The sequence below is a fragment of the Monodelphis domestica genome, chromosome 2 (genome assembly GCF_027887165.1).
Source record: "Monodelphis domestica isolate mMonDom1 chromosome 2, mMonDom1.pri, whole genome shotgun sequence".
In the NCBI taxonomy this organism is placed as follows: Eukaryota; Metazoa; Chordata; class Mammalia; order Didelphimorphia; family Didelphidae; genus Monodelphis; species Monodelphis domestica.
In genome coordinates this window covers 227325097-227350456 of record NC_077228.1, presented here as the reverse complement: position 1 = coordinate 227350456, position 25360 = coordinate 227325097, and the positions used below count along the sequence as shown (strand labels likewise).

The following is a 25360-nucleotide window of genomic DNA, read 5'->3' as shown; positions in this document are numbered from 1 at the left end:
CTAAGAGACAACTTAGAAGTCCAACCCCTTCATTTCATAAATAAGGAAACTGAGGCCTCAAGATTAGTAACTGTCTCTAGGCATAATTTTGTTTTTAAACCTTTGCTTTCCATCTTGGAATCAATATACTGTGTATTGGTTCCAAGACAGAAGAGTGGTAAGGGCTAGGCAAGGGGGGGGGGGGGCAGTTAAGTGACTTGCCCAGGGTCACACAGCTGGGAAGTGTCTAAAGCCAGATTTTCTAGGCATAATTTTTAAAACAAAGTTAGCCAGTTTAGAGAAATCTCATAATCATTTAATATTCTCTCATATATTTGGTTCTTTAATGATGGCTATACACATTCAATTTATAAAAGATTAGGGAAAAATCATACAAATTTGTCAGAATTAAACTAATCTAATCATAATTTTTTTAAAGGGAAAAGGCCATAATCATAACCAGAATGAACATTTCCAGAATGAGGGAATTGGTGAGTGAAAATTTACTATTAAAATTTTTTTTTCTTTTGTTTATGTGAATATTTATAACATGAATTTCAGGGTGTTTAAAATAGAATTTAGGATTTGACTTTCCAATTGCTTTTTGCAGCATGCTTGACTATTTGTGTACTTGTATTTTTTAGTTATGTAAAAAGGAAGTGTTTTAAAAAAAGGTTTTTTACCTTGAGTTTTCAGGGAAATGAGCTAGGAAAAGATGAGTGTTTTGAGAAATTATAAGTTCATTCAGCTTTCCTTTTTTCTTCACTTTAGAGATTTTATTTTGTTTCTGAATTGTTTCATGTCCATGTTTTATGTTTTACTATTTTCAGGGTATACTTAATTAAAATTATAACTGAAAACATATTGGGAGTAAGTTACTTAGATCATTGCTAAATTTCACTTCCTGGGTGCATTTAAGTTAAAATTTGCTTAGAAAAAAAATTTTAACTTGTTTGAGCAAAATTTTTTCTTTTTTTCTTAAAATCCTTACCTATTTAAGGCCGAAGAAAGGTAAGGGCTAGGCAATTGAGTTTAAGTGACTTGCCTATATTCACACAGCTAGGAAGAGTTTCAGGCCAGATTTGAACCTAGGTCCTCCTAATTCTAGGCCTGGCACTCTATCTACTGGGCTACCTACCTGCCCTTTAAAGTAGATTTTCTTAATATCTATTTCTCTCAAAAAGCTCTTCTCCTCAGTCTTATCTCAAGACTGTTGAAATGAAGATTATAATGTACATAACATGTACATATTGTATTATTTTGTGGTGTCAAACTGACATCATAAATGTGCAAATGTCTAAAATGTATCATTATTATGTATTAAATGTATTATTGCCCAATAGTTCTCTTGGATGAATTTTTTTATTCATAAGGAGTACATTTTGAAAACATTGACATTTTTTTCCCTTCTCTTGTTTATTTTTAGTTCAAACCAATCCTTCTGTACTCATTGGCAATCCTATTAGAGCATATACTCCTCCTTCCCCTCTTGGACCCCACCCAAATATGGGAAAGTCTCCTAGTCCTGTTCAAAGGATAGATCCTCACAGTGGGACTAGTATTCTTTATGTACCTGCTGTCTATGGAGGAAATGTGGTTATGTCTGTTCCTTTACCAGTAAGTATAGATTTTAGATATTTGCTATTTATTAAATTAATTACTAATTAATATAATAAAAACTGACCCAAACAATGCTCAATCCAGTTGAGACTCTGTCTCAATACTACAGAAAAGCTATGATTTCATCCATGTAGGTATTCACTACACTACAAAGATTGCAACCCTTTGTTACCTTAGTTATAATCCTCATGAATTGCTGTCTTAAAAACAGTTCATTATCTAGACAATGTTATGTGTTGATGCTCTATGAAGTTAGCTAGTCTTTTCATTACAATAAGCTTCCCACCTGGTACTCCAGGCTTTTCAACCTTTATAGGAAGTAGTACCAGAGTTCTCATTCTGCTGGATTGTTCTTGGAGGATCCAGGACTGTCTTCTCAAAAGAATGAGATGTTTGGATAAAACCTTGAAATTCTAAGTTTTATTTAAGCTAATGAACATGGTATATTTTGTTTATACTATGTCATTAGCATATTTGGAGAAAGAAAGGAATAGGTTATTTCTGAAGAAGAGGTTCTTGAAAAAAAATTTTTTTTTTATCATGGTTAATTTGGCTAGAGACTAGCGAAGCCTATGATTCTATGATTTGGTCTCTTATTTTAGAAAGTGGTGTTATTTGCTTCTATAAAACTTCACAGATGGAGATTTTATCTTTTCTATACACTAAAACAACTAAGGGGTAACAGTCATTTGAGAACACTTTGCCTCCTGAAAAGGCTTCAGATTATACCTTGTTCTTAGCTTTATTTGAGAAATACCTCACTTTATGATGTTTTATAGCTACTTAAAAACACAACTTTGCCCTTTCTATGAGTATTGACTTTTGGGACCTTGGACTGTTAACCCATGGGATAGTTTTTTTGTTTTTTTTTTTAATAACCCTTACCTTCCGTCTTGGAGTCAATACAGTGTATTGGCTCCAAAGCAGAAGAGTGATAAGGGCTAGGCAATGGGGGTCAAGTGATTTGCCCAAGGTCACACAGCTAGGAAGTGTCTGAGGCCAGATTTGAACCTAGGACCTCCTGTCTCTAGGCCTGGCTCTCAATCCACTGAGCTACCCAGCTGCCCCCAACCCAAGGGATAGTTAAAGAGATTCAGTAATAGATCTCAGCATTTTTCAATACATTTTTAAAACATTTCAATTTCCTTTGAGACTTAGTATATTTTAGTAATTTAATTTGATTTGCTGTTCCATCTGCCAGATCTAGGGATTTAGCCAAGATAATGTGTTTCCTTTATAGCAATTAGTTCAAGCAGTTCCTATGATTCATTGTATTACCCTATTCCTCTCTTGATTCTCTCCATGCCTATTCTCTACTCCCTACCTGGAAAAAAAAAATAAAGCTGCTCAGAAAGAAATATTTTTTGTCAAATTGGCCAGATGTCATACTTCAGGTATCTAATGAGAATAACTGTCATCTCAAAATACAGAGTTCATATACAATAAGTATAGACTTTATAATTTATGCTAGTTTCTTCTTATTAGACATCCTAGCCGTGGTAAACATCATCTTTCATAAATAGTACATGCTTTAGAACTAGGTTTCATTTTACTAGGTCACAGAAGCTTTTGTTATACAAAGTTTCCAGTAGTCTACATTTCAACAGATTTTAATTAAATGAAGAATTGCTACTTCAATTTCTATTTATTCATTTTGTGTGAATATACTGGGATAACATGTGAAGATCTTTTTAAATAAGTTTTTTCAGATTTTATGACCTAACATGTAATCCGTTGACAAAGCCATTCACTAATACTTGCAGAAGGAATAATATTTTTGAGTTTTATCCACAAGAATAATTTTTTTATTCACATGTAGATTAATGTCTAGATTAGATGATTGCTTTCAAAGATTATTTAAGATGCACAGACTAAAATTTTCTTTTTTCTCATTAATTATACACAACCTATATGGCCAGCTGCATTTCTGGCATAATATCTTTCATGGTAATCTTAGCATATATTCTGGTGAGGAGAAATGTTTGCAAAGCAATGATAATAAATAAAAAAATTTTAATACCTCTGTTCCTATCTAAACTCATAAAATTTCAACTTTCATTTATGCACTAATGGTGGGTGGGTCACATAATTTCTTTGCAAATAAATGTATTGTTGTAGTATTCTTTATGATGAAATGTGTGGTGGTCATTTTGTAAATTCTGACTAATCATGAGTTATTCTCCTTTCTTGAATTGACTTTCACCCCTGATATTCTTTCACCTATACCAATACCATTGGAATAGTTGGTCTTTTGCAATCTTTTAAAATAGATCAATAATCTCAATTCTTCTAATTGTATAGGTACCATGGACAGGGTACCAGGGTAGGTTTGCAGTTGACCCTCGAATCATTACACATCAGGCAGCAATGGCATATAATATGAACCTGTTACAGACACATGGACGGGGGTCACCTATACCATATGGCCTTGGACATCATTCGCCAGTTAGTGTAGGGCAACAACAAATTCAGCAACAGGAAAAGGATCAACATGAACAAAATCGAAATGGTGAGTTGTTTTTGCCATACTCAAATCATAAGTAGAATATAAGCTAAGCATGTCAATAGCCACCAACTAGAAAATTCCCTTTAAAGAACCCATTAGTTATGCTAGATATGTTATTTTCTGGTAGAATATTTAATGTTTATGTTTTAAGTATTCAGCACTTAAAATTTGAGACAGAAAAATCCAGTTCCTTTAGAAATTCTTAAACACAATTTATGACAATAATTGATTTAAAGAGATTATTTTAATTAGGTCACGGAAGAAGAAAGCATCCATTGTATTTATTTACCCTGAATTTTGAAATTATAATAAAACCCCATTGTAAAATTCCTTGCTCTACCACAAGGTTTATTTTTTTGTGGACTTATTGATGAGCCCTGTCTTTATAGTGATACATAGAACAGTTCTCAAAATATAAAACACAAGTTCCTTATCCTTCTAAAAGTCAGGAACACTACATTGCTTTATTATAGTGACTATCTAATCTCATGTGTAACACTAAGAGTACATCAGTATTATATGGGTATGTATAGTGGACTCCATAAAGATCCTAACAGCCATCCAAAAAATGTGCATTAGCAAGTCATTGACTCTATTATGTATTTGTTTTTCTAAGGTAGTTATTTTTAATTAAAAATTGACCTATGGGGAAATATATTTAAGACAAAGTTCAAGATCAACTTCCTTTTTATAGAAGATTCTGTTTCCATTGAGGAATTTCTTAATGTAAGAAATTGTAGGAGTTGATTTGTATCATTTTATTTAAATGGAATATTATCTTAGTATCATACTTAATGTTCATATTTTTGTTGCTTGTTCCTTGCACAATCATTAAACTGAATCAGGAAGATAGAAGGGAATTTTTCATTATATAAGTGATTCTGGTCTATCAGAATTTACTGAGAGAAATTTCAGGTTGATAGAGTTAATCCCAAGTTCCCCCAGACATAGCCTTAGAAAGCATAATAAATCGGAGTGTAAGCTTAACTCAATGGCAACTTGAAGGTAGTTTTTTGTTTTTGATTTTTAGAAAAGTTTCTTCTGAGTCAGAAAAAACAACAACAAAAAACAGGGAAGAAAGATGTCAAAAGTACAAAAGTTGTCCATGTCCTTTGCAATATATTTTCCTTGAATCAAAGTAAGGGACCTAGGTTCTAGTCATTTAAGTTTTTGTGCCTCAGTTTCCCTGACTATAAAATAGGCAACTGGATTAGTTGATCTTTCAAATTGTTTGCAGTTCTAAATTTCCATAATTCTGTGCTCATTTTTAATTCTCTTTGAGTTGTCATTGTTTAAACTTTCAAGCAGGAAACATGGCTACACTGTAAATTAGCAAAAAAAATGAAAATTTAATAGTAAAATATCATTATTATAGTGTTCTCTACTATGAAATTTGCTGTAATCTAGTGATGAGAAGCATGATTACTTCTGTGCATAAAGTACAAAATAATTTCTTGCACAGAATTTTGGGATATTGAAGAAAAGGAACATTCAGATTAAAATCAGCAGCTTTTTTTTTTTTCATGTAGAAAATCTTAAGAATAAGTCATGGCTTTGCCACTTATTAACTGTGGCTCTAAACTTTTCAATTCCTTACTTTTGTTTGCTTAATGGAGACAATACTTAAAGTCCTTAGCTCACAAGTTGTGAGGTAAGTACTTTTTAATCTGGAAAGTTCTCTTGTTATTAATAAAACTACAGACTAAGTAATCAAGATTTTTTAATGGTATAAAAATGACCAACAGATAAGGCCCACATATTAAAGGACTTTCTGTTTTAGAATGCTTCTGAAATTTGGGTTTTTTGAGATTTAAAATTTTAAATTAACTTACTCATTGCATTTACTAGTATCCATTTTGTTTTTAATGTAAAACCTTTAATACACTCAGATAATTCATATGTTTTATAAAATATATAAGAAGTACTTACTTATCAAATGTCCATATCATTTTGAATTAATGAAACTTAATCATATATTTGTAAATAAAACTCTAAGCATTTGCTGAAGGGGTAGAATTCTGTTCAAATAGAATCAAGGTAATAAAATAAACATGCTGTAGGTTTTATGGTAATTATTGTTGTTTTGTATAGTACAACTCTCAATGTTATACTTTATCATTGACTTTAGTAAGAGGATTTATTTTCTTTTGTCATTTAGCAAAAAATTGCAACTTTTTAAAAATGGAAAGAACAAAATTTAAATGGGAATATGAAACTAATCCTTTAATGTGTGGATAATCACAAGAAGTTAGTTTCATTTCATTTATATAAATCAAAACAATGGTTTCGATTACTTTTTTTAGGTAAAAATGATTCTAATCCTGGACCTGAAGTAAATAAAATTCGCACTCCAGAGAAAAAGTCTTTAGAATCCAAACAGGTATGGTCTTTACATTTAGTAAATGTATTTTGTTTTTCAGTATCATACTGTCTTTTTTGATCATTCATTTATCCAACATGTTATTCTCAAGCATTTTCATATCCTTGTCACATTAGAACTTAATAGGTTTGAGGCTACTTGGTGGCACAGTGGATAGTATGGCAGGCCTGGAATTGAGAGGACCTGGGTTCAAATGTGACTTTAGGCATTTCCTAGTTTGTGCAGTCCTGGGTAAGTCATTTAACCCTATATGTCTAGCCCATGCTCTTCTGTCTTAGAGTTGTTAATAAGAAAGTAAGGGTTTTAAAAAAACAAACCAAAAAAACACTCAATAGGCTCTATTCTAGAAGGTGTCCCCATGATACTTTAAGGCTACACTTGTAAATATCAGAATTTTCCATGACAATATATGAATATGAAGGTATAATAGCCTTAGTATAAAAATTCTGATCAAGATTATAACTGGTTTCATTGTTAATTTTTCATCTCTAATTATAGCCATGTGTGATCAAATAGATTGTTAAGATTCATTTTGGGGAATAGAGGACAATTCTAATGGAGAGATTTGAAAGTTAATCCTTTTAAGAGAATACATTTCAATCCATCAAAAAACTTTTCTTAAGTGCTTCCTATGTGATAAGGAAAATGCTATGGGATGAAGATATGTAAAACAATTCCTGTTCTCAAGGAGCTCATGTTCTAATATATGTAATCTTATATTCTACAACTTATGAGTAAGTTTGTATGTATATTATACATGTAGTAGACAGATGGTAATCCCAGAGGGACTGGGAAAGGTCTCTGTCAGAAGGTGCTTTTGTAAATGAATCTTGAAAAAACATAGGTTGGGAAGGGAGTGAATTCTAGGGATGGGAGACAACCAACCTAAAAACATGGGGAAAGTATATGGAGTTTTGTGTATGAAGAATAGCAATTAGGTCAGCATATCTGGATCATATAGTATGTGGAAAGGAGTAAAATGTAAGAAGATTCAAAATGTAGCAAAGGGCCATTTTATGAAGAGCTTTAAATGCCAAACAGAGGATTTTAATTTAATAGAGGAAATAGCATTGAGTCACTAGAGTTTATTGAATTGGGGATGGGACAGGGAGACAATCAGAACTTCACTTGAGGACAGTCAAAGGAATGAATGGACTGAAGTAGGTGAGAAACTTAAAATTGTGAGATCAACCAGTAGACTAATAGTCTAGGTGGAGGATGGTTTGCTTTGCAAATGGGCTTTGTGCCAGATGTGGCATTGTCAGAGGAAAGATACAGATGTTATAAAGGTAGACATTTCAGGACATGGCCAAAGATTGAATAAAGGGAGTGAGGGAGAATGAAAAGTTGATGATAGCACTTAATTTGCAAGCCAGTGTCAGTAGCAATGTGGTAGTACCCTCCACAAATAATAAGAAAGTATGGAGTAGGATAATGAGTTAAGTTTTTGACACGTTGAATTTAATGTCTATAGGATATTCAGTTTGAGGTGTCTTATTAGATTAGGCAGTTGGAGATATGGGATTGCAGATCAGGAGAGAGATTAGGGTTGGATAATTAGATCCAAGAATCATCTGCATAAAAATGAGAATTGAATCTATGGGAAGGAATATATGGTCATCATTACCATATAGTATATAGAAAGAAGACAGGGTCTTGTAGGATCTTAATGTTAATTGACATGACCTAGATGAAAATTCAAGAAAGAAGACAGAGAGGAGCAATCAGAGTTAGGAGGAGAACGAGAGAGTAGAATCATTAAAAAAAAAAAAAACCTATAGGAGAGGGTGATTAACAGTGTCAGAGGCTACAATGAGCTCAGAACTTTGAAGATTGAGAAAATGCCATTAAATTTGAGAGTTAAGTAGTTGTTGATAACTTTAGGAAGCATAATATCTGTCAAATAATGAAGTTCGAAGTCACGTACTGAGAGTGAGAAGAAAAGAAAGTGAAGGCACTGTTTAAGTCCTTGTTAAGGAGTTTAGCCAAGCAAGGAAGGAAGGAGAGACATAGGACAGCAGATAGTGGGGATGGACAGGTTTCTTGAAGGTTTTTGGAAGATGTAGGAGAAATCAATATTCATAGAGGCAGTGAGGAAGCAGGCATTAGATAGATATTGAAAATAGTGGGAGAATGGAAATGATAGAAGGATGATTCAACTGGAGAAGATAGGATAGAATGGGATCACTTATGCAGATGGAAGGATTTCCCTTGGCAAAGAGAAGGGCTACTTCTTTAATTTGAGACGATGTTAAAGGAAAAAATAGTGGTATTTTGATGGCGGGTAGGTGATGTGAAAAGGTGGAGAGGTTTCTAGCTGAGAGTGTGGTGAATGAGAACAGTGGGTAGTTTGAGGAGGGAGAGAGGTTTTGGCAGAGGTGCTCTGGTAAGTGGGAAAGTGATTTGATTAGGATGATGTAGAATTGCCTGGCAGCCACAGAGGCCTGGTTAAGGTTGTATAACATACATCTGTAATGGTCTCAAACAGCAGTTTTGTGAGTTTCTTTAACTCTGCAGCATCATCTATATAGAATGAGGGCAATAGATAGTGAGAGGGATCCAAGCCCAAAGTTTGGAAGTTCAGGATCAGTGATACTAGGGCAAAGGACTTGAGAAAAGAGGATAATGATAGCATGGAGTTCATTCATTGGTAGGGAAGAGGGCCAAGATGGGAAAATGAGAATATAGCTGGGCCAGGGTAATGCCCTGAGAAAAAACTGAAGAGTCAAAACATTAGAAGACAAAATATGGAGGAATAACAGGGATTTGGAGTCTCAAAACCTCAAAAGGAAGTGTCCTGGAATTCAGTAGAAAACATATTGATGATTCATTACTTTTTAATGATGCTGTAGTATTTAATTTCCAACACTCCAAGAATTATATTTTTATGAAATTTATTAATAATCACTTGAAGTAGAAGGAATAAAAAGGAAATAGAAGTTTTAAAAAAAATAACCTAATGATTTAAGAAAATTAAGACCACATGACTTACGTTCTCCTTGCCTGTTTAAAAAGCCCACTCCACAAAGCCCCCAACAGGAAGACCAGAGAGTGAGAAGTGGGGCTACACCAAATTTATATCATCCCTACATTGGCATGTAACATGAGGAGAGTGGGGTGCTGGGAATTGTAGTAATTACAGTTTCCCCTGTGATCCTTTGGGAGACTAGTCTCCCTAGTTGATCATTTAAACATAACTGTCTTATACCTCTAAAGATCTTCTAGTTACAAGTGCATATAATATTGCACTTTCTAAGAGGAAGCTACAATAGTTGGAGATAAGAGGGAAATAAAAGAAGAAAGAGAGCAAAACCAATGTTTGCTCAGCTCATTGACACAAAGCCAATTAGGGGACAGTCCCCTTTAGCATAAGAGTTTACATTCAGAACAAATGAGTTCAATCCCTCACAGTTCAATTTCACTATATCCCAAAATTCATTCTGGATCTTATGGTTCTTTATGTGGTTTCTGCAGTCATCTTCATGGCACCTCCAAGCAGTTCATTTTCTTGATTTAGGGGGGGTAGCAAGTTTCTTATCCTAAAATTACTCTCAAACAAGAATAATTTTTATAAAATTTATGACAGTTATAGTATCCCCCCTGAGGAGGGTGTTGACAAACACACGGATCACCCAGGGATACTTAGCTGAGTTATGAGGTATGTGAATTAATTCTTAAAAGGAAATAAAAAACAAACCAAAAAAGCAAATAAAGGGAAAAAAAGAATTAAAATTAAATAGTACTTAAAAATTCTGAGTAAGCAAGAATAAGCTCATAACAGGTGCTAGAATCAGGGCCTAATAAAATGATTTATGTCTCACAAGCCTGTAGGATCATTGCAGCAATATTCACTAACCCAATCAGCAGCCAGGACTACAGAAAATTGCCACACTTATGATAGACAGAAAAAGGACTAGAATTTTGTAACAGACAGAACATAAAATTCCCTGGTCTGATTTTCCCTTTACTCTTAGGGATAGGGGAGCCAATATCCTAGCCAAACTGAGGTACTTTTCAGAATATGGCAAAGGGAAATCATGCATCTGACATTGTCAAACAGCCAGTTCCTTGAACCCCAAAACAAGTTCTCTGTCTTGGTGCAGATTCTCATCAGTCCCACAGGGATTGGTTGGTCTCCTTGACCTTGTGATCTGTACAGATTAACTTTGTACTTCCCTGGCACTGTAAAATGGTTCTTTTGAGATCCCTTCTTCTGGAATCGGACACAATCATTAATCAAAGTCCCATAATATTTAACAATTAATGGCAGGTTTCCATAGGCCAAACTTTCGGGTATGCAGTAATATTAAGGCTAATGGATATTGTAAACTTATATTTGTGCAAAATCAAAAAACTATTAATACTGGTAACATGTGCTTCAAGTTCAAAAAATGAGTGAAAAAAAACAAAACTCGAATATCCCATTGCACATACAAGGAAAAACAATAATAAAATTTAAAAAATCAGAAATATATAATTCACAATCAGTGACATACTGTGTTTGCCCAAGGAAAGGCAGAATGCAAAGATTTCTCACTCAAAAATGAGATCCATTCAAGAGCCTCCCTTTCCCCCCAATTTTGATGGCTGCTTACAGAGACTTCTTCACTTTGTAGGGGAACAAAACTCAAAGAGTTAGTAATGGAGTCTGAAAAGGCTTAAAAAATTCACCTCCAGCCTCTTTAAGGTTCCTTTCCCTCCCCAATATCATCATCCATCTAGATTCCTTTGGTCACACCTCTGGGGTTCCCCATACCCTCACTGGGGTGTAGGGAAATTAATCTCTCCCCTGAATCTCAGGATTACTCAAAATAATCGCAAGAACCAGCGTCCCAAGGAACAGTAGTAAGAAATTATACCCCCAAAATTTGAGCTGTTCAAGCTCTATAATGCTCTCTTGGAATGGGATCTGTGTTAGATAGTCAGGAAACTGGGCCAAGCTTGCAATTATACTTATTAAATTGGTTGCCAATCTACTTTCTGTTTTGAAGAGTAACCTTCCTTCCTCTCCCTGCCAGAGGTAAAAACACCAGGGAGCTGCTTGCTTCCACTGCCATGTGGACAGGGAGTTAAGAGGGTAGAAGAGTTTCCTAAGGTAAAAGCCCTTTAGGAGGCTGATTGTTGCCTAAAAGAAACACCTGGGCTTTGCATTTAGGTGTTAGCAATGCAAGGGAAAGAGGGGTTAATACTTTACCAGCCACAACAGTAGGAGGAGGCTGCAGTAGTGGGTGGGACCCCCAGGCAGTAAGCGAGGGAGGGAGGCAGGCAGGCAGGAGTGAGCAGCAGCAGCAAGAAGCAAGGAAGACAAGCAGAGATGCCACTACTCCCTGGAGGTGAAAGGCTAAAAATCCATGGCAGGAGAAACATGGTTTCTTTTCAAACTAATTTACTTAGAGAAAATTAAGGGTTCTAAACCCCACTTCTGGTCACCATAAATGTAGGACTTAAATTAATATTCAGCAACTCCAAGTATTAATTTTTATGAAGTTTATTAATAATCACTTAAAGTAGAAGGAATAAAAAGGAAATAGAAGTAAAAAAACTAATTATTTAACAAAATTAAGACCACATGACTAAGTTCTCCTTGCCTATTTAAAAAGGCAGCTCCTCCAAAGCCCCAACAGGAAGACAAGAGAGCAAGAGCAGGGCTACACCAAATTTATATCATCCCTACATCAGCACATAACATGAGGAGAGAGGGGTATAGTTTTTAGGGTAACAGATTCTAATTACACAGTGCTCCAAATCTTGATTTTTCATGTTTGTTGAGGATTGGAGTAGAGTTAAACTGAAAACCCCCAAATAATCTTTAAATCTCATTTTAGTTATTTTTTCATATCCTTCTAAGAAGGCCAATAAATAACAAATGTGTCTTATATACATATATACACACACACTCATAAGTATTATTAGGAAAATAAACTGGTTTCATTTTTCTTCTCCTGCATGCTTTTACGTTGTCATTAGTGCTTATCAGCAGTGACTTGACTAGAAGTCAGAATTAAGAAGGAAAAAAAATAGAAAAGCTAGAGTAGTGATGATTTGTTAGTAATATTTTTAACATTCTTTTTAAAATTTTTGAGTTTTGAATTTTCTCCCCTCCTTCCTGTTTCTTCCCATCCCACATTGAGAAGGCAAGAAACATACTATTAATTACATATGTGACATTATGAAAAACATTTCTATATCAGCCATATTGCACTTCTCCCACCCCGAAAAAGGAAGAAAACTAAAGAAAGTGAAAAATTATGCTCCAATCTGTGCTCAGATTCCATCAGTTCTGTCTCTGAAGATTGATAGCATTTTTTATCCCAAGGCCTTCGGAATTGTCTGGGATCGTTCCATTAATTAGAATGGCCAAGTTTCTCATAGTTAATCATTGTACAAAATTTCTCTTATTATGTACAATGTTCTCTGGTTCTGCTCACTTCACTACATGAGGTCAAAATAGATCTTCCTAGGTTTTTTTTTTAACCATCCTACCTGTCATTTCTTATAGCACAACAATATTCTGTCATAATCGTATACTACAACTTGATCTGCCATTCCCCAGTTGATAGATATTTCATCAATTTCCAATTCTTTGCTACCACAAAAAGAGCTGCTATAAATATTTCTGTATTTATAGATCCTTTTCCTTTTTCTTTAATCTCTTTGGAATTCAGAACTAGCAGTGCATATCAAAGTGCATATCAAAGGATATGCAGTTTTATAGCCCTTTGGGTATATTTGCAAATTGTTCTTCAGAAGGGTTGTGCCAGTTCACATCTCCATCAACAGTCAATTCATGTTGCAATTTTCATATCCCCCAACATTTATTATTTTCTTTTTCTGTTATATTAATCTGATAGAAATGAGGTGGTACCTCAGAGCTATTTTTCCATTTCTTAAATCAATAGAGATTTAGAGTGTTTTTTTCCATATGACTATAGATAGCTTTGGTTTCTTTTTCTCATATTCTTTCCATGTCAACATTCAGTAAAGATTTATTAAGAATCTGCTATATGCCAAGGACTGCAGATACAAATATGAAAAAGAAAGTCCCTGCCTTCAATGCACTTACAGTTTGATGGAAGAAAATGGCACACAAAAGAATCCTGAAAAATGGGGTGGTGAGAGTAAGGATAAGGGAGAGAGGAGATGCCAAAGAAGTCTAAAATGAGCACAGCTGAGTGAGAAATGAGACATGAACTTTAGTATACTAATGCTTAGCTTTTCTCTCGATACTCTTTGTTTTCATATCTCTTTCAAAATATTGTGTTGTGAACTTATATTTTAAGTTTATTAGTATCTTTTGTTTTTAGATCATCCTTATTTCCAAATATATCTCTCCCTAAAGGGCCATCATTTCTAAAAATAATTTTTTTTAAAAAACAAAAAAAATTTTGCAAAATCAACTCATGAACCAAACTGACAGTATATATAGTGTTTCACATCTATAATTTCCGACTTCTCTTGAGAGAGGGAGTAAAATCTTTTCCCTTCTTTGTGGATGAGCTTAATCATTGAAATTATATAGTATTTTCATTTCGAATTGTTGTTGTTGTTTTTGTTTTGACATTGTTATAGTTCTATATGTTTTTCTCTCTTCTTGATTCTATTTTGCATCACTTCCTGTGGATTTCTGTGCTTTCCTTTATTCTTCATATTTTTAACAGTACAGTAATATTGCATTAGATTAATGTTTCCTGACTTCTTGAGTCATTCTCTAGTCAATGACTTTGCTACTACAAAAAATGCTGCTATAAATAATTTGATGTATTTTAAGGGACTTTTTTTTTTCTGGCCATGTCCTCTTTTGCTTGTGGGATTTAGTTTAAAGGATATAGACACTTTAAGTCATTTTTTAAAAAAGTATAATTGCAAATTGCTTCCCAGAGTTGTTGGACTAGTACCCAGCTCTACCAGTGGTACACTAATTTACCTCATTAGGTTAGAAATTCCGTAATATTGGACTCAGAGCTCTTCAAGAAGAACTGGCTTTTGCTTTTCTTTGTATTACTAGTGCTTGATAAATTTATATTGACTTCCTGTTTTTCTATAATCCATCAGACATTGACCATTCCCACTTGTCATATTTGGTAGTTTTCTGGTTGTGAAATAAAGCCTCAGAGCTTTGTTTTGATTTTAATTTCTTAGTGATATTAGTGACTGCTCAGTCTTTCATATATATGTTTATAAACAGTTTGTAATTCTTTAGGAAACCATTTGTGTCTATTCTTTGACTACCATTGCAAATGTTGTGTGTGTGTGTGTGTGTGTGTGTGTGTAAAAATATATAATTTTTTCTTCACAATTGGCAGCTTTTCTTCTTAGCCTAGAAACATTAATTTTGTTTATGTAGTTGAAATGACCTATTTTATCTTTTCTGTTTTGTTTGGTTATATAATCCATGTTTTTAAGTCTTTGAGGGCCCACAAAATAGTCTATCATCTTTCTTCAGTGTGTTGTAACAAGGGAATCACTTTAAAAGACTGATATATATTAATTTAAGGTCGCCAAGGAATCAGCTATGTAATTCCTAAATGAAAAACTCAAGTCAGCCGTCAGTCTTTTTTGGAGTTTAATTACAATAGGAGTAAGAAAGGAATTAGAGATAGAGAGAGAGAAAAAGGGAGAGAAGGGAATAGGGCTTAAATACCCCTTCTGTTTAGGCTGGGCCAAAAGGCCCAAGCCCTTAGATAGCTGGGGCAAAGAAAAGAGATCAGTCCCTATTACTCACGTGTCCAAAATGGAGAAACAGTCTCAGAGGCCCCCACCTTCAGCTTCCTTCAGAGCAAGCCTTCTCAGAGCCCACACGAAACACACCGACCAACTCTCCACCCTCCCCCGAGTCTTCAGACCCCCTATCTTTAAGCAAACCCTCCAAGTTGCCTCCCCTCAGTCCTCACATCTACCAATCACTGTTCATCAATTTCCCTGTCAATGGAGGCTCTAGCTTAACCCAGGACTGCCCAGAGGTTTCTGGCTTTTGCACATGTCTGTTGAAGGTCATATTTTCAAATGATTAAATCTTTACTCCTTTGCTACAGCCCTTTCTAAATCCTGTTAACTTGAGTAGGGTAGAGATTGGAATAATTAAATTTTGATCTAGGCTGCAGCCCTTACTCAATCCTATTAGGACTGAATAGGGTGGAGATTTATTCCAAGTATCTCCATTGTATCAATTCTAAAATCAATCAAGACTCAAAGAAATTCCTGTTCTATGCTTGAGCATAGGTCAAAGTCCTTTCCATTGTTCAGCAAAGGGTTTCTGTCCTAAAGTAATCTTAAGAAGGGAAGAGAAAGAACCTCCCATTCCAATGGGGTTCCCATTCCACTATCAGTAAGAAATTTTCCAAGTATGAAATATCCCAATGGTGAAATTTCCAACATTTATAAGTCTAAGGAAATTTGAGGTTTACAGTGTAGACTATTCTTTATGGTGACTTATGTTGTGAATTAAAAATAAAAATATGTGATACTAAAATGCATTTCTTGCCAGCAGTATTTATTGCACCCAATAAAACAACTTTTTTTTTTAAACCCTTTCTTTCCATTTTAGAATCGATATTAAAGTATTGATTCCAAGAAAGAAGAGGACCAGGCAATGAGTATTAAGTGACTTGCCCAGGTTCAAACAGCTGGGAATCGCCTGAGGTCCTCCTGTTTCTAGGCCTGGCTCTCAAATCACTGACCCACCAAGCTGCTTCCCCCAATTTTAACTTCTATTTAATTGTTCTAGTTGATAAATTAAGCCAGTAGAAGAATTTTCACTTTCTTGTATTGCAATTAAAGGATTTGGCCAGTCCCAGAAAGTAATATTTCATTTAATTATAATATTAAAATACTTTTTGTTCTTCATTAGTAGGCTTAGCTTTCTTTTTTTTAATTGAATTTTATTTTTTTAATTACATGTAGAAACAATTTTTGGCAATTCTTTTCTGACATTTTGTGATTCAAATTCTTTTCCTCCCTCCTTTCTCCTCTCCATGTGGTGGTAAATAGTCTGACATAGATAATATCAGTGCTTTCATGCAATACATATTTCCTTATTCCTCATGTCATGACTCATATCATATATACAATATCATATAGATAATAAAAAACTCCAGAAGAAAATAAAGTGAAGGGTGGTATGCTTTGATTTGTGATCAGATTCTAACAAGAATTCTTTAGCTATTGATAACTTTTTTTTTAATCACGAGTCCCTTGACCTTTTTCAGTTTGCATCAGTTCATATGAATCTTCCCAGCCTTTTCTAAATGCATCTTGTTCAACATCTCTTATGGCATGATAGTCTTCCATCACAACCATACACCACTGCATGTTCAGCTATTCCCCAGTTGATGAACATCTCTTCATCTTCCAATTCTTTGCCATTCTAAAAAAGAGCTGCTATCAATATTTTGGTATAAGTAGGATTTTTTCTATTATCTCTATAACAGACTCAGTAGTGATATTGATGGGTCACAGGGTATGCATACTTTTATGGCACTGTAAGAGTGTTTCCATATTGCTCTCCACATTGGTTATATCATTTCACAGTTCTACCAACAGTGCTTTAGTGTCCCAGTTTTTCCACATCCCCTCTAACATTTATCATTTTCATTTTTGCTTATATTAGCCACTGATAAGTATGAACTGATACCTCAGAATTATTTTTATTTGACTTTCTCTAATCAAGAGTGCTTTGGAGTATTTCCTCATAGAGAGTTTTAATTTCTTCCCCTGAGAACTGCCTGTTCAACTCCTTTGGCCATTTATTATTTGGGCAGTGCTTTGTTTTTTTATTAATTTGGATCAATGCTCTATATATTTGAGAAATTAGGTCTTTCAGACACACTTGCTATAAAAATCCCCCCCCCCCCCCCATTTTGTGGTTTCTCTTCTAATCTTAGTTGGTTGCATTGGTTTTGTTTGTAAAGAAACTTACTAATTTAATGTAATCACAATTATACATTTCATTTTTTTGTAAATTTCTGTGTCTTGTTTGGTCATAAATTCTTCCTTTATCCATAAGTCTGACAGGTAAACTTTTTCACGTTCCTCTAATTTATTTATGGTAATCCCTTTATTTCCAGATCAAATATCAATTTTCATCAAATAAACATCTTTGTGTATGGTGTGAGATTTGGTCTATGCCTGCTTTCTGCCATATTTTCCAGTTTCCCCAGCAATTTTTGTCAAATAGAGAGTTCTTCTCCCAATAGCTTGGAATTTTGGGGTTGATCAAAACTAGATTACTATGGTTGATTTCCTAACTTAGTCCATTGATCCACTACTTCTTAGCCAGTACCACATGTTTTCTTATATTTACCACTTTATAATATAGTTTGAAATATGGTACAGCTAGGCCTCCTTACTTCATGGTTTTGTTTTGTTTTTTCATTAATTCCTTTGATATTTTTATCTTTTTCTTCTTCCAGATAAATTTTGTTATTATTTTTTCTATTTCTAGGGAATCATTCTTAGGTAGTTTGATATGGTACTAAATAGGTAAATTAATTTGTGTAGGATTTTTCTTATATTGGCTTCACCTACTTATAAGCAATTAATATTTTTCCAATTATTTTGGTCTGACTTTATTTATGTGAAGTCTTTTGTAATTGTATTTATATAACTTCTGGGTTTGTTTTGTTAAGCATACTCCTAGGCATTTTATATTGTCTACAGTTATTTTAAATGGAATTTACTTCTCTATTGCTTGTTATTGAATGGTAGTTAGAGGTTGATTCTGTAGTTTTCTATATATACTATCATATCATCTGCAAAGACTTATAGTTGTGTTTCCTCATTGCCTATTCTAATTACTTCAGTTTTTTCCTACTCTTATTGCTATAACCAGTATTTTTAATGTAATATTAAGTAGTAGTGATGATAATTGGCATCCTTGCTTCTCCTCTGATCTCACTGGGAAGAATTCTAATTCACCCCCATTACAGATAATGCTTACATATGGTTCTAGATAGATGCCTTTTATCACTTGTATAAATGGAAATTTTGTGTCTTTGAACTACATTTCCCAGCATCCCTTTACTCTTTCATCTCCCGTCTTGCATGCTTGAGTATTGGATGTAGGTGGATGATTTTTTTCCGCCTGCTCTCTTTTTCCCATGTGCATGGCTGGGTGAGCTCTCTTTTTCTCTAGCCTTTTATTTTCCTTTTTGTTTCAAATTATTATTAATAAATCTTATTAAATTTTTTTTAGAGTTTCAAGTTAATTTTGTTTTCATGATCCATTGGGGAGACTAGTTTCCCAAAGGATCATGGTGGAGAATGTATAAATGGAAATTTTGTGCCTTTGAACTACATCTCCCAGTTATGAAACTTTCACCTTTTTAAGATTGTTGTAATATTGAACAATGGCTGCCAAGGAATTTGCTTATGAAATTCCTAAAATGAAACACTCAAGTCAGAATGGAGTTTATGAAGGTTTAATTACAATGGGAGTAGGGGAAGGAGAGGGAGAGAAGGAGAGAGGAGAAAAGGGAAAAGGGCTACTCAACCTCTGACCAAGGCAGAGGGAGTTTTAGGCCCAAGGCCAAGGTGGAAAGAATCAGTCCTTAACTCACATGACCGATCTGAAGGAAAGCTGTCTGCGGGCATCCTCCCTGTCCAAGCTTCTAACACGAACTTGCGTCTAGCTCTCTCCACAGGAAGTGAGCGAGTTCCAGAGGCTATTCCCTACCTCACTTCCTGTGTCTCACAAGTGCCAATGGTTGGCTCTAGCTTGGCTTAGGACAGCCCAGGTGGGCAGTTAGTTATTTCTGATTTGTCATTGACTAGCACATGCCTGTGTAGTGTGGGTGTGCACAATTTTTGGGTGCTATACCAAGATAGAGACTTTTAAAATTCACACCAGCATCCCATTCCTCTTTCATCCACACCTTGTGTGCTTGCTTATTGAATATATAGTTGTGTGTAACTCCTCCCCCCACTCTCTTTTCTCACAACTGCAGTTGAGTTAGCTCCCTTTTTACTCTAGCTTTTTACTTCAGTTATTATTAATAAATATTATTAAATATGATTCTTGGAGTTATTGTATACTAATTTTTAATCTTACACATTTTAAATGTTTTCTATTTTTTTTAAATAAGGGAAGAGTGTTATTGTTTTCTAAAGGCCTTTTCTGCATCTATTAAGATAACCTTATGGTGTCTGTTGGTTTTGTTGATGATGTCAATTATGCTGATAGTTTTTCTAATATTGAACCATCCCTGCATTCCAGGTATATATTAGGCTTAACTTCTTAAATGAATATGTAAAAATAGTCTGATAAATCCAAGTATCAGAATAAATTATTCTAATATGCAACACCAGAAGCTGACAACATAACTCATTTTTGGTATCAATGTACCTTCAAATGAATTTAGATTTTCATTGTTTAGGAAATGAATCTTCTTGCTCAATCATTGCTCTCCTGTTAATTATTAATAATCATGTAGTACTTTAGGAGATGAGAATAAGATTATCTCATATATTTTGCATTTAAATCCACTATACTTTTTTCTCTTTGATTTATTTTTTATTTTTTACTATACTTAATTGTCTTGAAGTGAATGGTTTAGGACTTATAATAGAACTCAGGACATTGTTACTTTTATAATTAAGAAGTTTCTTTTTTATTTTCTCTAGAGTGATTTAGATTCAAATCCACAGAACCGAAGTCCAGAAGCTCGTCCTGGTTTTGCTTATCCTAATCCCAAGTTTCATCGCAAAGATAATCTCAATGCGAGACACCTAAACCTTCATCTTACTGCTCCCCATGCACAATATGCAGTCCCTCATCGCCACTATCAGCACTTATCCCAGCTACCAAGACAACCATTTCCAGCTCAACAACCCCAAAATTTAGGTCAGCAGCAGAATCATTTCCCTGAGCAACCAACTCAAATACCACCTCAACCACAACCAAACCAAGCAGTCCAGCAGCATAACCACTTGAATCAACAAACTCAGCAACAACCCTCTCAGCTGTCTCCTACTTATCAAGCAGGCCCTAACCATTCCTTCTTTAATAATGCAGTCTCTCATCGACCACATTCTCCTCCTGTAGATTCAGTGATTTCTGAACAGCACCCTACTCCTATGCTTCAAGAAGTTAACCCTTTGAGATCCACTGCACAACCCAATCCAGTGATACCCTCTCACTTGAATAATTTCATTGAAGAAAATCCTCCAGGATTACCAATAGGGGAAGCTTTAGGTAAGTTTTATTTTTATTTTCCTTCAGTGTCTCTGCTCAAAGTGAAAAAAGATTAGTGCATGTACTACATGATAATACTTTAAAGAATGGATTTATTCAGTTCTTAGAGTAATCCCATGAAGAATATATTACTTATCATAATAATTAGGATTATGTTAATAATCAGTTTTATATGTTTTGGAATTATGCAGTTTTGGCCATTTTAAAAATTTAGATGAATGGTTTGTTAAATAAAACTCTTACTTGTTAAGAAATGTAGGGATTTCTTACATTCTTCCCAAAACTAATGGTAGCTCTTATTGAATCTTTGTGGGGAAATTCTTGTTGTTGGCAATAAAGTCTTTTTTTTTTTAATCCTCTTCTGACCAACCATGTGTATGGCTTATATTTTTTGTAATCCACCCTCCCTCCCCCCCTCCCCACAGAACGTATGCATGGAAATGTGGCCTTAGAAGCATTAAGGCAACAGCAAGCAAGAATTCACCAATGGAGTGAGCATAATGCTTATCTCACTCAAGGCAGTCTTCCATATGCACACTATCACCACCCTCACCTACAGCATCTTTCCCAACCACCAGCAGGATTACATCAACATCCAATTAGGGCAAACTGGAAACTTGCTACTAATGCAGAAGATGAAGCAAAAGCAACACATGCAAGGTATTTGAACATTCTTAAAGGTATCTTCTAATACAAAAATTTTACCCAAGTTTCCTTGAAAAATCAGTACTTTTATGGTTAAGTAGGAGCATTTTTGTGAAGAAATTTTTCATTGCATATACAGGGATATGCAAAAATATATTTTTCAGAATTTATTCAGTTAAAACACCTAGAGATTTTAGTTAGCCAAAACACTATTATTCAGGTATGGATTATGCAGACTGACAACTACATGTGTTCCTGTTTCCTTGTCTGTTCATTTCTAGGGGAAATATAACAATCTCCTTGAATCTATATTCAGTAAACATTTGTTGAATTATTAAGCTTAGATAGAGACTAAAGTAAAATCAGTAATGCTTAAAAGTTATTCATTTGTAACTTTAAATGTTATCTAAAAAATATAGAGTACCATCTCTTTATTAACACAGGTGCCTAGGATAATATATCTCTTAAGAATTGTCTAGGACATTGAGAATTTAGATAACTTGCCCAAGGTCACAGTATGTCTCATAGGCAGAGTGAAAACCCAGGTTAAAAAATAGAAAGGACCTCAGAGGCCACAAAGTCCAGCCCTTTATTTTATAAATGACCAAACTGAGATTCTGGTTAAGTGACTTCATGATTCCAGAAACAGGCTTCAAGGGTTTTGAGTCCAGATCATCTGATTCTGAGCCAGGCTCTTTCTCTTCTACCTGATTAGATTAAATGAATTTTCAAGTCTTGTTGATTCACCTCTACAATATTTCTCATATCTCTCCCCTTCTTTCCACTCACTTCAACCTCTTATTTTTTTCTCACTGAGGTTATTATAGTGACTTCCTAGTTAGATATCTATTCTTGATTCTTTCTTCTATAGTCCATTCTCTATAAACATTTGCCTAAATAATTTTCCGTAGATAGAGCACAAGTGTTAGCATGTTTAAAATCTCTGGTGGTTCCTTATCACTTCTAGGATAAAAGAAAAAATATTCAGCATGGTATTTAAAGCCTTTTATATGTCTGACTCTAGCCTATCTTTTTTGGTTCATTTCACAGTACTCCCCTTTGCACCCTGTATGGGCCAGCTTGTTATTTTCTCCTTCACTCAAGAGTTCTGGATTTTGGCTTTATTATTCCTTTGAGTTTTCATTTTGGAGTTTCTTTCATAAGTTAATGGTGAATTTTTTCAGTTTCTACTCTGATCTCTGAATTGTCGTGATTTAAATAAGAGTCTGGCCATAAGATTTTATTTAATCAGAACGGAGAAGTGGAGAAGGATGAGAGAGAGAGGGAGGAGATGGAAGATTTACCCTAATCTTGCCTCAGTTTATCAAGTTTTCTGTCCACTAACTCTCATACATCATGCCTAGTGATCCAATTGTCTCCTTTCTTCTTTGCCTGCATGGACCAGAGGAAAGGCCAGACCTGCCTCCTGCCTCATGAATCCCCTACCTCAATTTCTGGCTTTTCCTGCTGACTACAAGAGTGCACTAGGGCTTCCATTCTATCCTCATGATCAAAGTCCCCTCAATGCTTTTCTTCACACAGTTTCTAATATATCTGGGCAGTTTTCCTTTAAAGTTTCATAAAAATATGATGCATAATCGGGTTTCAGTTAGTTTCAATGATTCCTGAATTCACATCTCTTCAACTTATTTTCTTGGTCAGTTGTTTTTCACATAAGATATTTGATATTTTCTTCTATTTTTGAAGTCTTTTGACTTATTACCTAGAAAAGGCACCAGGCACTATACATATACATATACATATACATACATAGATGTATATGTATACACATACACCATAGATATACATCTCTTATATAAACTCATCTACCTGAAGGTAGGAACTGTTTCCCAGTTGATCATTTTTCCCTCAAACAACTAGCACAATCTCTTATAGTAGGATCTTAAAAAAATACTTTTTGAATTAGGTGGTTTTTCTGTTGGAGTTGCTTTCATGATTTTCAGTTTTTCCAACTCCTTTGGGTCTGATCCTTTTGGTTTTTTTTTTTCAGTGAAGACAGTGTCTGATGTGGGAACTCTCTCTAACAATTTATTTGTTGATTTAGTTATATGTGATAAGGAGCTAACCTGAGATATAAAAATTAAGTGATTTATCCTTTGACTAGTAGGGAATGTGTGCCTTCTCAGCTCTAAATATAGTACTCAATCTACTGCATAATACTATCTCCATATATTGGAGTAATAACTTAAAAAAAGAGATGGCAGTTATGAAAAATATCAAGGAAGAAGGACCCATTTTTTTTTCAGACTTGGTATCATTTTAGTGATCCTATTTTTCTAATTCTAATTATTTTTCTAATTAATGCATAATTTTTTAATAGATTTAAGTCCGAGTCCAGTAGTATGATTTAATTTGCTTATATGTATCATTGTGCTTCTGAAATTATATGTGCATGTTTTAATGTTTTCATTTTTCTCATGTTGTAACTTATTCTGTTCTTCAGGTTTCAAGACTTAATCAGAGAGCTGGCTCATCATGATCAAAGTGAAACACGGGAGCTAACTGAAATGCCACCACCTCAGTCAAGACTTTTACAGTATAGACAAGTTCAAACTAGAAGCCCACCAGCAAACACTTCTTCATCCAATTCAAATCACAGTGGCCACTTTTCTAACTTCAGTGACAATATCAGAGAAATTGAAATGGCCAATAATCCAGCATTTCAGCAGCATCTGCCACCCCAAATATATAACTCCTCATTCTCAATACCATCTGAAAACCTTACCCCTACACCTTTGAAATATCTGCCACCAGATGGATCCTGGACCTTTGCTAATTTACATCAAAATCATTTAATGGGACAGGGTTTTCACTATAGCATACCACCATTACCCCACAGACCACAACAAAACCCTTTTATACAAATTCAGAATCAACATGTGGTTGGTCAGGAGCCATTTCACCCACTGTCATCTCGAGTGGTATCTGCTTCTTCTCTCCACAGTCTAGAAGAGGTATGGTTACATTCAATCTCCTACACCCCTTCCCCTCATTGTTGATATGTTTATGTGATCGTGGTAGGGTAAATACTTAAAATATTTAATGACTGATGGTAGGCAACTTTGTTGAATTAACATGGGCTCAGAGGCATTCATATCATACCTCTTAAATCTAAAGAAATTTGAGCTTTCTAAAACTTCTGGAATTTCTTTGTATTGGTTGGTTCTGTCATGTTTTGCTAATTTTGCTAACTCATCTATTTCCACCTTGCATTGATCAGTTGTGGACTATGATTATCTAATTCTGTTTTCAATTATTTTCAGTATTCACTGACAAGTCAAATGAAAATTTTTAAGATTGAATTCCTACTTAAAATTTTTTATGCATTTGAGGCAGATTATAGTATAAATCATATGTGTATATACATACATATGGTAGTCTCCAATTTAGTAGTGATAATTTTAATATCATTTCTATAGCTGTTTAATGCTTGCAGAATGTTTTTTATGTTTTGTATACAACTTGTCCCTACTTTGTATTTCCAGCTTCATTGATTATTACTCTCCCTCCCATATTCTATAATCCAGCCAAACTGGCCTTCTCTCTGTTCCTCATATATAACAGTTTCTTCCCTGTGCCTTTTCAGTTGCAGTCCCTCATTCCCAAAGAGTTTCTTCCTTTCTCTTGCTTTTTAAAGTCCTTCTCTTCCTTTAAGAAGGAGCTCAAGCACTTTCTTCTTCATAAAACCCTTCCTGATCTGCCATAATTGCTAGTTACTTCCTTCCCAAACTATATTTAAAAAAAAAAAAAATATATATATATATATATATATAGACAGTTCTCCCTTCATATAAAAAATTCTGAAAGAAATCTGCATTCCAAGAAAAAACAATGCTAACTTTGTTTTAGAGTACTCTGCACTCTCATTGTTGTCCCATCTGTGGCCCCCCACCCCCCACATCCCCACACACATACATACTAGAAACTCACCTAGTAGTGCCATTTTGGACTTAGATCTAGTAGATTGGTTGACCCTAGCACCTTGATAGAAATTAGATAGTTACTATATTCATTTTACCTG

General features: G+C 34.5%; 1 protein-coding gene across 6 annotated transcripts in view; it reads left to right on the top strand.

Annotated features, from left to right (window-relative positions):
- The window catches only part of HELZ (helicase with zinc finger), a 266896-nt gene that overhangs the window by 211912 nt on the left and 29624 nt on the right, over positions 1–25360 (top strand). For all 6 annotated transcript variants that reach the window (XM_007482771.3, XM_007482772.3, XM_001379116.4 and 3 more), the window contains 7 exons: positions 419–470; positions 1406–1596; positions 3901–4108; positions 6409–6485; positions 20103–20673; positions 21099–21333; positions 23783–24293. In XM_007482771.3, coding sequence (XP_007482833.1) covers positions 419–470; positions 1406–1596; positions 3901–4108; positions 6409–6485; positions 20103–20673; positions 21099–21333; positions 23783–24293 — 1845 coding nt within the window. The remainder of the gene's footprint in view (positions 1–418; positions 471–1405; positions 1597–3900; positions 4109–6408; positions 6486–20102; positions 20674–21098; positions 21334–23782; positions 24294–25360) is intronic.